This window comes from Ahaetulla prasina, chromosome 4 (genome assembly GCF_028640845.1).
Source record: "Ahaetulla prasina isolate Xishuangbanna chromosome 4, ASM2864084v1, whole genome shotgun sequence".
Classification (NCBI taxonomy): domain Eukaryota; kingdom Metazoa; phylum Chordata; class Lepidosauria; order Squamata; family Colubridae; genus Ahaetulla; species Ahaetulla prasina.
The window spans coordinates 9,569,965-9,584,410 of NC_080542.1; the positions used below are offsets into that span (position 1 = coordinate 9,569,965).

General features: G+C 38.0%; 1 protein-coding gene and 2 gene segments (V, D, J or C); all 3 read right to left on the reverse strand.

Annotated features, from left to right (window-relative positions):
- Positions 1-505: 505 nt before the first annotated feature.
- LOC131197324 (immunoglobulin heavy variable 3-21-like) lies at positions 506-1,285 on the reverse strand. The segment is given in 2 exon segments: positions 506-1,097; positions 1,180-1,285. Coding segments are annotated over 2 exon segments (423 nt in total).
- A 5,308-nt stretch (positions 1,286-6,593) lies between these two features.
- LOC131197322 (immunoglobulin heavy variable 3-21-like) lies at positions 6,594-7,276 on the reverse strand. The segment is given in 2 exon segments: positions 6,594-7,103; positions 7,184-7,276. Coding segments are annotated over 2 exon segments (507 nt in total).
- Positions 7,277-10,253: 2,977 nt separating this feature from the next.
- Positions 10,254-13,142, reverse strand: LOC131197844 (uncharacterized). Its single transcript, XM_058182359.1, has 3 exons — positions 13,050-13,142; positions 12,649-12,969; positions 10,254-10,627 (listed from the first exon to the last, which is right to left on the reverse strand). The coding sequence occupies exons 1-3, from the start codon at positions 13,093-13,095 to the stop codon at positions 10,254-10,256; spliced, it is 741 nt and encodes a 246-aa protein (XP_058038342.1). The 5' UTR covers positions 13,096-13,142.
- Between the last annotated feature and the right edge of the window lie 1,304 nt (positions 13,143-14,446).

Consider the following 14,446-nt stretch of genomic DNA (forward strand, 5'->3'; position numbering starts at 1 on the left):
CTGAGCAGTTTTGTGCATTTTACATACTGGTTGTTGTTTTTTTAGTTTCTATCTTGTATGGTGTTTCTATTGGTTGTTAGCAGATAGACAGACAGACAGACAGAAAGACAGACAGAAAGACAGATATATAGACAGACAGACAGATAGACACAGATATTCTACATAGATGATAGATAGATAGATAGATAGATAGATAGATAGATAGATAGATAGATAGATAGACAGACAGACAGACAGACAGACAGACAGACAGACAGACAGACAGACAGACTGACAGATATGATGGATGGATGGATGGATGGATGGATGGATGGATGGATGGATGGATGGATGGATGGATGGATGAATGGATGAATGGATGAATGGACGGGCAGATAGATATATATATGTCAAGTGAGACGCCATTGTCTATTGTTCCTTAATTTACAAATATCTTTGGAAAAAAGAGATTTCTCTACTCATCTATATATTTTTACCGTATCCTACAGACCCACACAGATACAGAAACGCAAATAGATTAGGGGGTTGTCATGATAAGTGTTAAGAGAAACATTTTTAATTATTGGAAATTATTGGATTCAATCAAAATCTAGCTTTGCAGTGTGGAAGTTGTGGGACTGATCAAAGAGCCAAAAGGGATGGAATTTCCAAACAATAACAGAAGACAGTGACACAATTCATATAGAACATGAATAAAATTCAAATACAGACTTGTGTGAATCAATTTGGGGAGCTGCTCAGAGGCAGAGAAAGTTCTTGATGGGTTTCAGATTCGCTTCCTCTCACTGTGTCTCTAGCACAGTAATAGGCTGCCGTGTCTTCAGCTTTCAGATTGTTCATTTGCAGATACAGCTGGCTTTTGGCATTGTCCCTGGAGACGGTGAAGCGTTCCTTCACTTTGTCTGAGTAGTAAATACTAGAGGAACTTGGATGTATATGGCAAAGCCATTCCAGGCCTTTCCCTGGAGCCTGTCTCACCCAATCCATCCAGTAGCTGCTGAAGGTGAATCCAGAGGCTTGGCAGGAGAGACGGAGGGACTCCCCAGGTCTTCTCACACCTCCTCCAGACTCCACCAACTGGGCTTGAGACTGGACACCTAGAAAGAAAGTTGTATCAATAATCTCTCCCGTATACAAGAATTAAAATGGAAAGAAGCTGAATAGGGAGGAAACAATTACCGTGGAGGACTGCCAGTAAGGACACCAAGTTTAGCCACAGAAGCATTTTTGCTCTGTGTGATGAATGGTGGGGAGTTGATCAGAAAGGATTTGGGAAAGTGCACAAACTTTGCTTTGGTGGGTGTAGCCTGAAAAGGGAAACTGACTGGCTCTTTTAAGGGGGAAATTGTGACTTGATTTACATAGTGGTTGAGATAAAAGAACTCATCAGAGCATTTGCTTTCCAATTTCCTTGCATACTCCCTACACTGTTGATTTAACTTTATAAGTTTTATAAGTTTTGCGAAAAGTGAAAGCAACCTTTAAGGTAAAGGTAAAGGTTCCCCTCGCGCATATGCGCTAGTTGTTCCAGACTCTAGGGGATGGTGCTCATCTCCGTTTCAAAGCCGAAAATCCAGCGCTGTCCGAAGACGTCTCCGTGGTCATGTGGCCGGCATGCCTAAATGCCAAAGGCGCACAGAATGATGTTACCTTCCCACCAAAGGTGGTCCCTATTTTTCTATATTCTTTATCATGATATCCCAAAACTGTTTTTCAAATAGCAACTTGATTTTTGCCTTGAGAACTTTTCACTTCCACGAAGGATGAAAAGTGAAACGTCTTCAAGGAAAATAACCCAGGAAAGTCCAGTTGCCTTTTGAAAAGCACTTTTGGGGAGCCATGACCTGGGTGGCTAAGAATATCCATAGATGTTTTATTATTATGGTTTATCACCCAGTGAGCCAAATGTTTGCACTGGATTTAGCATTTTTATCCAACGATCCTTTAGGGTAAGTTAGTTACTTACTGCATTAAGTAAATTATCTTCTAATGAACAGTTTAGGAAAGTGTTTAAAGATAAGAAAAAGAAACCATGCAATGTAGAAGTCACAAAGTGTTAATGAAAGATATTATGGGCAGAGTAGACATTGCTGGATCCAGTGGAGGTATATCAGGGCAGTTTTATGCAGTTCACCTACTGGTTGTTTTTTAGTTGCTATTTTATGTGGTGTTTCTATCGGTTTTTAGCTGCCCAGAGATTTTTCTTCAAGATTGAAATAATATTGAAATAATATTAATACTAATATTACCAATCTTAATACTATTAATAACAATGCTGCCATGTGTTTTCTCCTTGTGGATTGAGAAATTCAAATATAGTACTTTGTATTCCCCAAGTCAGTCAGTCTGTTCTATATTTAATAATAATAATAGTAGTAGTAGTAGTAGTAGTAATAATAATAATAATAATAATAACAACAACAACAACAGCAACAACAACAACAACAAAGTTGGAAGGGACCTTGGAGGTCTTCTAGTCCAACCCCCTGCCCAGGCAGGAAACCCTACACCATTTCAGACAAATGGTTACTTAGTAGAGGACATCTGTTGCAACTCAGACGTGGTTTCACAATGTGAGTGGTAGCCTCCTGAGAAGTTCAATTTCCTTGAGAGCCTTACCTGGAACTCTTCCAAAAATAACTGGTCATTCCTTTGTCAAGTGTGAGTCTATGACAGATTATATTATCTGGGGTGAGCTACTCTTGTTCATTTTCCCAAATCCAATGAAATCATGAAATAATATTTCAGAAAACACCATTCAGATCATCTATTCTAAACCATCCCTAACAGCTGATCTGGTCTGTTCACCTCCATCTAAAAAAAGCTGTTATATCCTTCTTGTTCATAGGAATGGATGAGAAGTCAAGCAAGGATTACAGGCAAAGGAAAAAATAGGAAAAATATTGCCAGGGATTATTTGACCCATGTGGGATGCAAATAGGGAAAGTCCTTGTGTAGACAAACATACTAAAGGTTGAAAATCTATTCAATTTTCTTTCATTTTGGAAAAATCCCATCTTTATGTACACTGGACATCCTCTGACCATTTCTTAAGCCTTCCATGAAATCAGAAGCTCTAATCCAATATACACAGTCCTTAGACCAGACCATCGTTTTACCTATATACAAAACACAACACAGCACTTAGGCTTATATACCACGTCACAGGGCTTTACAGCACTCTCCAAGCAGTTCTTAGAGTCAGCATTTTTCCCCCAACAATCTGGGTCCTCATTTTATCAATCTCAGAAGGATGGAAGGATGAGTCAACCTTGAGCCAGTCTGGATCTCGGGAATCGAACTGGCAGTGTGAGCAGAATTAGCCTGCAATACTGTATTCCAACCACTGCAACACGATGGCTCTTCAATCTAACAATCATTCCCTCCATTGAGATTAAATATTTCTTTGCAACTATTTTGAGATTATGGGCAAGATTTATGAGAGTTAAGAGAGGCATGTTTAACTATTAGGACATAGGCAATAGAAAGGACTACATTTGAATAAATATATATATATATCTTGTTTGTAATGTGGATGTTGTGGGGCTGATTTTACTTGGTCACATCTCCAAAACTACAAGATGATGCTGTCAGATTTTTTCCCCACTTTAATTTTCCTGTTGATTGAGAGATTCCAGTTGTTCTCACTCCCAATTTTTAGCGGGAGGCAAGCCAAGTCAAAACACCTATTCTATATGGTATGAAATTGTAGCAGGATCTATCAAGGCAGGAAAAAAGTCCAAAATATTCAGTCTTAGAGAACTTCTGGGAGGGGATATTTGCAATGACCAATGTTTCCCTCGCTTGGCTCAGCCAGAGCTTTAGGATTAAGGGGATTGAATATAAATGAATGTAGAAGAAATGAAAAAGAGCAACACCTACAATGGAATTAAATTGAGGAGAATTGTCACTACTGTGAAACGAAGTGGACAGAACTGCAAATTATCTCAAGGATGACTTGTGGGACATCAATACATATTTGTACCTTGAAATAAATTTTAACTTTTTTAAAAATATCCAGTTTCAACTACTGGCCATAGATAGGTTGTTTTCTCCCTACCAAACTGCTAACCAGGTTCCACACTATTCCAAGGAGATTCATGGGCTATTCCAATTAAACAAATTCAGCTTTCTGTCGTAAATTTAATTTCTACAGCTGCTCCGATGAGAAAGTTTTTGTTTGGCATCAGATTCACTTCCTCTCACTGTGTCTCTTGCACAGTAATAAACTCCCGTGTCCTCCGATTTCAGATTGTTCATTTGCAGATAGAGCTGGCTGCGGGAATCATCCCTCGAGATGGTAAAACGTCCCTTGACTTTATCCGAGTAGAAAATAGGAGATGAGGATGTTCCTATTCTTGCAACCCATTCCAATCCTTTTCCTGGAGCCTGTCTCACCCAGGCCATCCAGTAGCTGCCGAAGCTGTATCCAGAACCTTTGCAGGAGAGACGGAGGGACTCCCCAGGTCTTCTCACAGCCCCTCCGGACTCCACCAACTGGACTTGAGACTGGACATCTAAAAAGAAAGATGTATCAATAATCTCTCCTGTATACAAGAATTAAAATGGAAAGAAGCTGAATAGGGAGGAAATAATTACCGTGGAAGACTGCCAGTAAGGACACCAAATTTAGCCACAGAAGCATTTTTTCCCTGTGCAATGAATGGTGCGGAGTTGATCAAAAAGGATTTGGGAAAACACACAAACTTTGTTTTGATGGCTGTAGCCTGTACAAGAAACCCGACTGGCTCTCTTAAGGGGGAAATTGCGACTTGATTTACATATTGATTGAGATAAAAGAACTCACTGGTGCCTTTGCTTTCCAGTTTATCTGCACAATCCCTAGAGTGTTGATTTAACTTTAAAACATTTCAGTTTTAAGAAAATTGAAAGCAACTTTTAAGTTAGAGTAATAAAAGCCAAGAAAAAATGAAGCAAGGGAACAAATGATGAAGAAGCGCTAGGAACATTTAAAAGACGCGTGTTAGGAAACAAAAAAACAGCAACACATTTAAGTTCAGGAAAGGTTTTATACATAATATGATCTTTTGAAGAAACCCAAAAAGAACTGAACACAGACCAAGGTCATTTTTGTTCCAGATGCAATTTTGTGTGGTGTTTTTATCAGTTGTTACTTCTCCAGAGTTCTCCATCCAAGATGGACAGCGATAAAAATTGAAATAATAATACTAATAATTACAAAAGTAATAATATTAACAAATACAATTTTAAAAAGTCACCAAAAAACAGTGTAGAATATACTATTGTCTATAATATATATTTAATAAACTACTTTGTGAAGGGAAGGATTGATGGATGGATGGATGGAAGGAAGGGAGGAAGGAAGGAAATTTCAGAATGAGAATAAAAAGAAAGAAAAAAAGAGATGTCGGTATTTCTTCTGCAGCACGTGTAAGTACATTTATAATATTAAGTTAAAAGAGCTCATGTTTTTCTATTATCCATTTATTCTAATCATCAAAACCACAAATCATGACTGTATTTAATAAACTACTTTGTGAAGAGAAGGATGGATGGAAGGAAGGAAAGAAGGAAGGAAGGAAGGAAGGAAGGAAGGAAGGAAGGAAGGAAGGAAGGAAGGCAATTTCAGAACGAGAATAAAACGAAAGAAAAAAAGAGATGTCGGTATTTCTTCTGCAGCACGTGTAAGTACATTTATAATATTAAGTTAAAAGAGCTCATGTTTTTCTATTATCCATTTATTCTAATCATCAAAACCACAAATCATGACTGTGTGTTTTTCTCTTCCATGCAAAGTTTATAAATATTTTCCCAACCAAAAAATTGAATTTAACCTTCTCTGCTGATCCAGCATTTTCTCTTCCTCTCGCTACAGTGTTAGTGGCATTGAGTTTTTCCATATTTAAGGATATAATAGCCACCCTGCAGTTATCATATATAAAATCAAAGTTTTATTAATGGTTTTTTCTAGCTGCTTGTCTATCAGTCTAAAGAGAAAACTTTCAATTTTTATCCTCAAAATCTTCTGGATAAGTGAACATATCTAATGTCCACTTTTTTTAAAAAAACTTTTTTTTGCATGTTCACCAAACATGATAAAATATCCCTTTACATTTTTTTTTTATTTCATTTCATCAAAGATTTGAACTACCTGGACAGTTTTTCTGATGACAGACCCAGAAATGAGACACATCCTTTTTTTTTTAAATAAAACTTTTCTGTTTGATAGGGAGGACTGTGAGAGGTGGAATTTTCTTGAGAGATTTTCAGGGAACAAATACAGAAATAACAATTATCACAGCTCCAAATTCAGGAAAAATATCTATTTAGAATTGGTTTATTCCCTACCCCACTCTCACCCATAAGCCATGGAGTTTCATGTGTCAACATTGCCCCCTGGTGTCCAAAGTGAGGAGAGGACACATTTTTCTAATTCTCTGAGGAGATTCTTTTGGTCCAGATGTTTCCTCAATAGGTGAATGGCAGTTTGGATATTTAGAAAGATTATCCTGAAGTTTCATTTTCAGTTTTCTGCCATGATAGTAAACCAGAAAATGTCATTTGTTTTTTCCCCCCTCAGAAGTCAGATCACTTCACAAACAGGGAAGGAATCTGGAATTTTGAAGCTCTTTTCCTCAATCTTCATGGCCTTCCAGCATACTATCTTACGGGATACCCAGGACAAAAGAATCCTAAAAATCTCACTATATGGTGGTGAATCCTAATTAGCCAATCCAGGATCTGGGGCTGAATCAAGTTGAAGAGTTGCCCTGAAGGTTTTTGTTTAGCTTCAGATTCACTTCCTCTCACTGTGTCTCCAGCACAGTAATAGACAGCCGTGTCTTCAGCTTTCAAATTGTTCATTTGCAAATACAGCTGGCTTCTGGCATTGTCCCTGGAGGTGGTGAAGCGTCCCTTCACTTTGTCTGAGTAGTGAATGGTATCTGAACTTGGATGTATATCTGAAACCCATTCCAGTCCTTTCCCTGGAGCCTGTCTCATCCAGCTCATCCAATAGCTGCTGAAGGCGAATCCAGAGGCTTGGCAGGAGAGACGGAGGGACTCCCCAGGTCTTCTCACAGCCCCTCCAGACTCCACCAACTGGGCTTGTGACTGGACACCTAGAAAGAAGGCAGTTTCAGTGACATCTCCGTATACAAGAACAGCAAACTGAAGGATATACTAGAGGCAGAAGCATTACCTTGAAGGGCTGCTAGTAGGAAGACCAACTTTGGCCATGGAGTCATTCTTGCTGCCTCTAATGAATGGATGGGAATCGACAGCAAAAGATTCAAGAAAGGGCTCAAACTTTGTGTTATGGGAAACCACCTGGTTGCTTTAAAGGGGAAATTGTGCCCTGATTTACATATTGCTTCAGATAAAAGAGCCCCTCAGGGCATTCACCAATAAATTTCTTTGCACCCAGATTATAAACATGATTTTCATGGCACATTATATGCTCACACAAACACTAGCACATGAAAGTCAAGAGAGGAATACTTTATCTTTATGTCCCAAAACTGTTTTTCAAATAGAAACCTGATTTTTTTCCTTGAGAACTTTTCGCTTCCAAAATTTTTCCAAGAAGGATGAAAAGTGGAACTTTTTCAAGGAAAATAACCCAAGAAAGTCCAGTTGCCTTTTGAAAAGCACTTTTGGGACAATCATGACCTGGATGGTTGGGATATCCATAGATGTTTTATTATTATGGTTTATCACCTAGTGAGCCAAATGTTTGTACTGGATTTAGCATTTTTCTCCAACGATCCTTTAGGGTAAGTTACTTACTTTCTACATTGCATTAAAGTAAATTAATGCAATGTAGAAGTCACAAACTGTTAATGAAAGATATTATGGGCAGAGTAGAGATTGCTGGATCCGGTGGAGGTTTATCTGGGCAGTTTTATGCAGTTCACTTACTGGTTGTTTTTTAGTTGCTATTTTATGTGGTGTTTCTATCGGTTGTTAGCTGCCCAGAGATTGAAATAATATTGAAATAATATTAATACTAATACTACCAAAATTAATACTGTTAATAACAATGCTGCCATGTGTATTCTCCTTGTGGATTGAGAAATTCAAATATAGTACTTTTTATTCCCCAAGTAACTCAGTCTGTTCTATATTTAGTAGAGGACATTTGTTGTAACTCAGACGTAGCTTCACAATGTGAAGTTGTAGCCTCCTGAGAAGTTTAATTTCCTTGAGAACCTTTCAGGCAATTCTTCCAAAAATGACTGGTCATTCCTTTGTCAAGTGTGAGTCTATGACAGATTTTATTATCTGGGGTGAGGTACTCTTGTTCATTTTCCCAAATCCAATGAAATCATGGAATAATGTTTCGGAAAACACCATCCAGGTCATCTGCTCTAAACAATCGCTAATACCTGATCTGGTCTGTTCACCTCCATCTAAACAAAGCTGTTATATCCTTCTTGTTCATAGGAATGGATGAGAACCAGACAAGGATTAAAGGCAAAAGAAAAAGTAATAGAAAGAGGAAATTGTTGCCAGGGTCTATATAATAATAATAATAATAATAATAATAATAATAATAATAATAATAATAATAATAATAATAATAACAACAACAACAACAACAACAACAACAACAACAACAACAACAACAACAACGAGTTGGAAGGGACCTTGGAGGTCTTCTAGTCCAACCCGCTACCCAGGCAAGAAACCCTACACCATTTCAGACAAATGGTTACTTAGTAGAGGACATCTCTACATATGTTATGTTATGTTATATCTGTTGCAACTCAGACGTGGTTTCACAATATGAGTGGTAGCCTCCTGAAAAGTTCAATTTTCTTGAGAGCCTTACCTGGAACTCTTCCAAAAATAGCTGGTCATTCCTTTGTCAAGTGTGAGTCTATGACAGATTATATTATCTGGGGTGACCTACTCTTGTTCATTTTCCCAAATCCAATGAAATCATGGAATAATGTTTCAGAAAACACCATTCAGATCATCTATTCTAAACCATCCCTAACAGCTGATCTGGTCTGTTTACCTCCATCTAAAAAAAGCTGTTCCTTCTTGTTCATAGGAATGGATGAGAAGTCAAGCAAGGATTACGGGCAAAGGAAAAAAATAGGAAAAATATTGCCAGGGATTATTTGACCCATGTGGGATGCAAATACGGAAAGTCCTTGTATTGACAAACATACCAAAGGTTCACAATCTATTCCATTTTCTTTCATTTTGGAAAAATCCCATCTTTATGTACACTGGACCTCCTCTGACCATTTCTTAAGCCTTCCATGAAATCAGAAGCTCTAATCAAATATACACAGTCCTTAGAATACTTCTTAGAGTCAGCATTTTGCCCCCAACAATCTGGGTCTTTGTTTTATCAACCTTGGAAGAATGGAAGGATGAGTCAACCTTGAGCCGGTCTGGATCTCGGGAATCGAACTTCTGGCAGTGTGAGCAGAATTAGCCTGCACTACTGTATTCCAATCATTGCAACACGACAGCTCTTCAATCTAACAATCATTCCCTCCATTGAGATTAAATATTTCTTTGCAACTATTTTGAGATTATGGGCAAGATTTATGAGAGTCAAGAGAGGCATGTTTAACTATTAGGACATAGGCAATAGAAAGGACTACATTTGAATAAATATATATATATATCTTGTTTGTAATGTGGATGTTGTGGGGCTGATTTTACTTGGTCACATCTCCAAAACTACAAGATGATGCTGTCAGATTTTTTCCCCACTTTAATTTTCCTGTTGATTGAGAGATTCCAGTTGTTCTCACTCCCAATTGTTAGTAAGAGGCAAGCCAAATCAAAACACTTATTCTATATGGTATGAAATTGTAGCAGGATCTATCAAGGCAGGAAGAAAGTCCAAAATATTCAGTCTTAGAGAACTTCTGGGAGGGGATATTTGCAATGACCAATTTTTCCCTCGTTTGGCTCAGCCAGAGCTTTAGGATTAAGGGGATTGAATATATATGAATGTAGAAGAAATGAAAAAGAGCAACACCTACAATGGAATTAAATTGAGGAGAATTGTCACTACTGCGAAACGAAGTGGACAGAACTGCAAATTATCTCAAGGATGACTTGTGGGACATCAATACATATTTGTACCTTGAAATAAATTTTAATTTTTTAAAAAATATCCAGTTTCAACTACTGGCCATAGATCGGTTGTTTTCTCCCTACCAAACTGCTAACCAGGTTCCACACTATTCCAAGGAGATTCATGGGCTGTTCCAATTACACAAATTCAGCTTTCTGTCATAAATTTAATTTCTGCAGCTGCTCCGATGAGAAGGTTTTTGTTTGCCGTCAGATTCACTTCCTCTCACTGTGTCTCTTGCACAGTAATAAACTGCCGTGTCCTCCGATTTCAGATTGTTCATTTGCAGATAGAGCTGGCTGCGGGAATCATCCCTCGAGATGATAAAACGTCCTTTGACTTTATCCGAGTAGGAAATAGGAGATGAGGATGTTCCTATTCTTGCAACCCATTCCAGTCCTTTCCCTGGAGCCTGTCTCACCCAGTGCATGTAATAGCCGCCGAAGGCGAATCCAGAGGCTTGGCAGGAGAGACGGAGGGACTCCCCAGGTCTTCTCACACCCCCTCCAGACTCCACCAACTGGGCTTGAGACTGGACTCCTAAAAAGAAAGGTGTATCAATAATCTCTCCTGTATACAAGAATTAAAATGGAAAGAAGCTGAATAGGGTGGGGACAATTACCATGGAGGATTGCCAGTAAGGACACCAAGTTTAGCCACAGAAACATTTTTTCCTTGTGCAATGAATGGTGGGAAGTTGATCAGAAAGGATTTGGGAAAATGCACAAACTTTGCTTTGGTGGCTGTAGCCTGTACAAGAAAACCGACTGGCTCTTTTAAGGGGGAAATCGCAACTTAATTTACATATTGATTGAGATAAAAGAACTCACTGGTGCCTTTGCTTTCCAGTTTACCTGCACAATCCCTAGAGTGTTGATTTAACTTTACAACTTTTCAGTTTGAAGAAAATCGAAAGCAACTTTTAAGTTAGAGTAATTAAAGCCAAGAAAAAATGAATCAAGGGAACAAATGATGAAGAAGCGCTAGGAACATTTAAAAGACGCGTGTTAGGAAACAAGAAAAGAGCAACACATAATAAGTTCAGGAAAGGTTTTATACATAATATGATCTTTTGAAGAAACCCAAAAAGAACTGAACACAGACCAAGGTCATTTTTGTTCCAGGTGCAATTTTGTGTGGTGTTTTTATCCGTTGTTACTTCTCCAGAGTTGATTCGCCAAGATGGACAGCGATAAAAATTGAAATAATACTAATAATGACAAAAGTAATAATATTAACAATTACAATTTTAAAAAGTCACCAAAAAACAGTGTAGAATATACTATTGTCTATAATATATATTTAATAAATTACTTTGTGAAGGGAAGGATTGATGGATGGATGGATGGATGGATGGAAGGAAGGAAGGAAGGAAGGAAGGAAGGAAGGAAGGAAGGAAATTTCAGAATGAGAATAAAAAGAAAGAAAAAAAGAGATGTCGGTATTTCTTCTGCAGCACGTATAAGTACATTTATAATATTAACTTAAAAGAGCTCATGTTTTTCTATTATCCGTTTATTCTAATCATCAAAACCACAAATCATGACTGTGTGTTTTTCTGTTCCATGCAAAGTTTATAAATATTTTTCCTACCAAAAAATTAAATTTAACCTTCTCTGCTGATCCAGCATTTTCACTTCCTCTCGCTACAGTGTTAGTGGCATTGGGTTTTTCCATATTTAAGGATATAATAGCCACCCTGCAGTTATCATATATAAAATCAAAGTTTTATTAATGGTTTTTTCTAGCTGCTTGTCTATCAGTCTAAAGAGAAAACTTTCAATTTTTATCCTCAAAATCTTCTGGATAAGTGAACATATCTAATGTCCACTTTTTTTTTGCATGTTCACCAAACATGATAAAATATCCCTTTACATTTTTTTAATTTCATTTCATCAAAGATTTGAACTACCTGGACAGTTTTTCTGATGACAGACCCAGAAATGAGACTCATCCTTTTTTTTAAAATAAAACTTTTCTGTTTGATAGGGAGGACTGTGAGAGGTGGAATTTTCTTGAGAGATTTTCAGGGAACAAATACAGAAATAACAATGATCAATCTCAAAATCAGGGAAAATATATATTTAGAATTGGTTTATTCCCTACCCCACTCTCACCCATAAGCCATGGAGTTTCATGTGTCAACACTGCCCCCTGGTGTCCAAAGTGAGGAGAGAACACATCTTTCTAATTCTCTGAGGAGATTCTTTTGGTCCAGATGTTTCCCCAATATGTGAATGGCAGTTTGAATGTTTAGAAAGATTATCCTGAAGTTTCATTTTCAGATTTCTGCCATGATAGTAAACAAGAAAATGTCATTTGTGGTTTTTTTCCCCCTCAGAAGTCAGATCACTTCACAAACAGGGAAGGAATCTGGAATTTTGAAGCTCTTTTCCTCAATCTTCATGGCCTTCCAGCATACTATCTTACGGGATACCCAGGACAAAAGAATCCTAAAAATCTCACTATATGGTGGTGAATCCTAATTAGCCAATCCAGGATCTGGGGCTGAATCAAGTTGAAGAGTTGCCCTGAAGGTTTTTGTTTGGCGTCAGATTCACTTCCTCTCACTGTGTCTCCAGCACAGTAATAGACAGCCGTGTCTTCAGCTTTCAAATTGTTCATTTGCAAATACAGCTGGCTTCTGGCATTGTCCCTGGAGGTGGTGAAGCGTCCCTTGACTTTGTCTGAGTAGCGAATGGTAGCTGAATTTGGATATATCTGTGAAATCCATTCCAGTCCTTTCCCTGGAGCCTGTCTCACCCAGTGCATGTAAGAGCTGCTGAAGGCGAATCCAGAGGCTTGGCAGGAGAGACGGAGGGACTCCCCAGGTCTTCTCACAGCCCCTCCGGACTCCACCAACTGGGCTTGTGACTGGACACCTAGAAAGAAGGCAGTTTCAGTGACATCTCCGTATACAAGAACAGCAAACTGAAGGATATACTAGAGGGGGAAGAATTACCTTGAAGGCCTGCTAGTAGGAAGACCAACTTTGGCCACAGAGTCATTCTTGCTTCCTCTAATGAATGGAGGGGAATCGATAGCAAAAGATTCAAGGAAGAGCTCAAACTTTGTGTTAGGGAAACCACCCGACTGCTTTAAAGGGGAAATTGTGCCCTGATTTACATATTGCTTCAGATAAAAGAGCCCCTCAGGGCATCATCACCTATAAATTTCTTTGCACACATATATTGCAAACATGATTTTCAGAGCACATTAGACAAACGCGCGCACACACTAGCACATACAAGTCAAGAGAGGATTGCTTCATCATTATGTCCCAAAATTGGACCTTTTTTATTTTTCACTTTGAGAGCTTTTCACTTCCACAAAGCTTCTTTTTTTATTTTATTTTTATTAAAAAAAAAATATTTCCATTTTTTCAACTTCATATTTATGTACAATCTGTTATCCATCATTAATCATTAATTTTTATTTATTGCTGATTTGGGCCTGCCTGACTGCCACTTCCTTTCTTCACAACCTCCCTCTACCCTCTACTACTTTCCCCTCCTTCATCTCCTTCACTTTACTACTTCCTCTCCTCCTTCTCCACTCCTCCCTTCTTCCACCCTTTCTAACCTTCTTATTCCCCTCCTCCTTCTCAACTCTTTCCTATCTACTTTCTTCCCTCCTTCTACTCCTCTCTCCCTTTCTTTCTGAAATGGCAGTCGGGCAGCCCCAATATTATTTCAAATTTTAATTTCCTATCTTCAATCATTACTGTACATTAATAACCAATCCATGTATCATTTCCCCCCACTCTCCTCCCCCCTCCCTCCTTCCCCCACCCTGGACTTCCCAGAGCAAATACTGGGTATTATGACCAACAATCACAAGCTAAAATATACATAAACTCCCACCCCTCTCTAAAACTTTAAATCCCCTCACAATAAAAATAAAGAGATAAGAAAGAAAAAGAAAAAAGAAAAAAAGAAAAGGAACAATACCAATACAATCTTCCCTTCACGTATTACTTCTTCTTACAGTCCATTTTTAAAATTAGTCCATCTTCTCAAATTAAAATTTTCTCCACTTGTATATTCCTTCGAATTTCATAAATCCATTTTGTAAATTACAGTCCATCTTCTCGAGCTCAAATTTTTATCACTTATATATTTCTTCAATTTACTTCCACAAAGATTCTTGTAGGAGAAGTTTTGAGGTTTTTTTGCATTTATATCCCACCCTTCTCCAGAGACTCAGGGCAGCTTACACTATGTTAAGCAATAGTCTTCATCCATTTGTATATTATATACAAAGTCAAGAGAGGATTGCTTCATCATTATGTCCCAAAATTGGACCTTTTTATTTTTCACTTTGAGAGCTTTTCACTTCCACAAAGCTTCTTTTTTTATT

Bases quoted from the DNA above. Each gene is read 5' to 3' on its own strand.
- LOC131197844 (XM_058182359.1), bottom strand. From the start codon at position 13,095: ATGACTCTGTGGCCAAAGTTGGTCTTCCTACTAGCAGGCCTTCAAG. The intron at 12,970-13,049 runs GTAATTCTTCCC...CCTTCTTTCTAG, and splicing joins CCTACTAGCAGGCCTTCAAG to GTGTCCAGTCACAAGCCCAG. The intron at 10,628-12,648 runs GTGAATCTGACG...CTTTCTTTTTAG, and splicing joins TGGAGACACAGTGAGAGGAA to GAGTCCAGTCTCAAGCCCAG.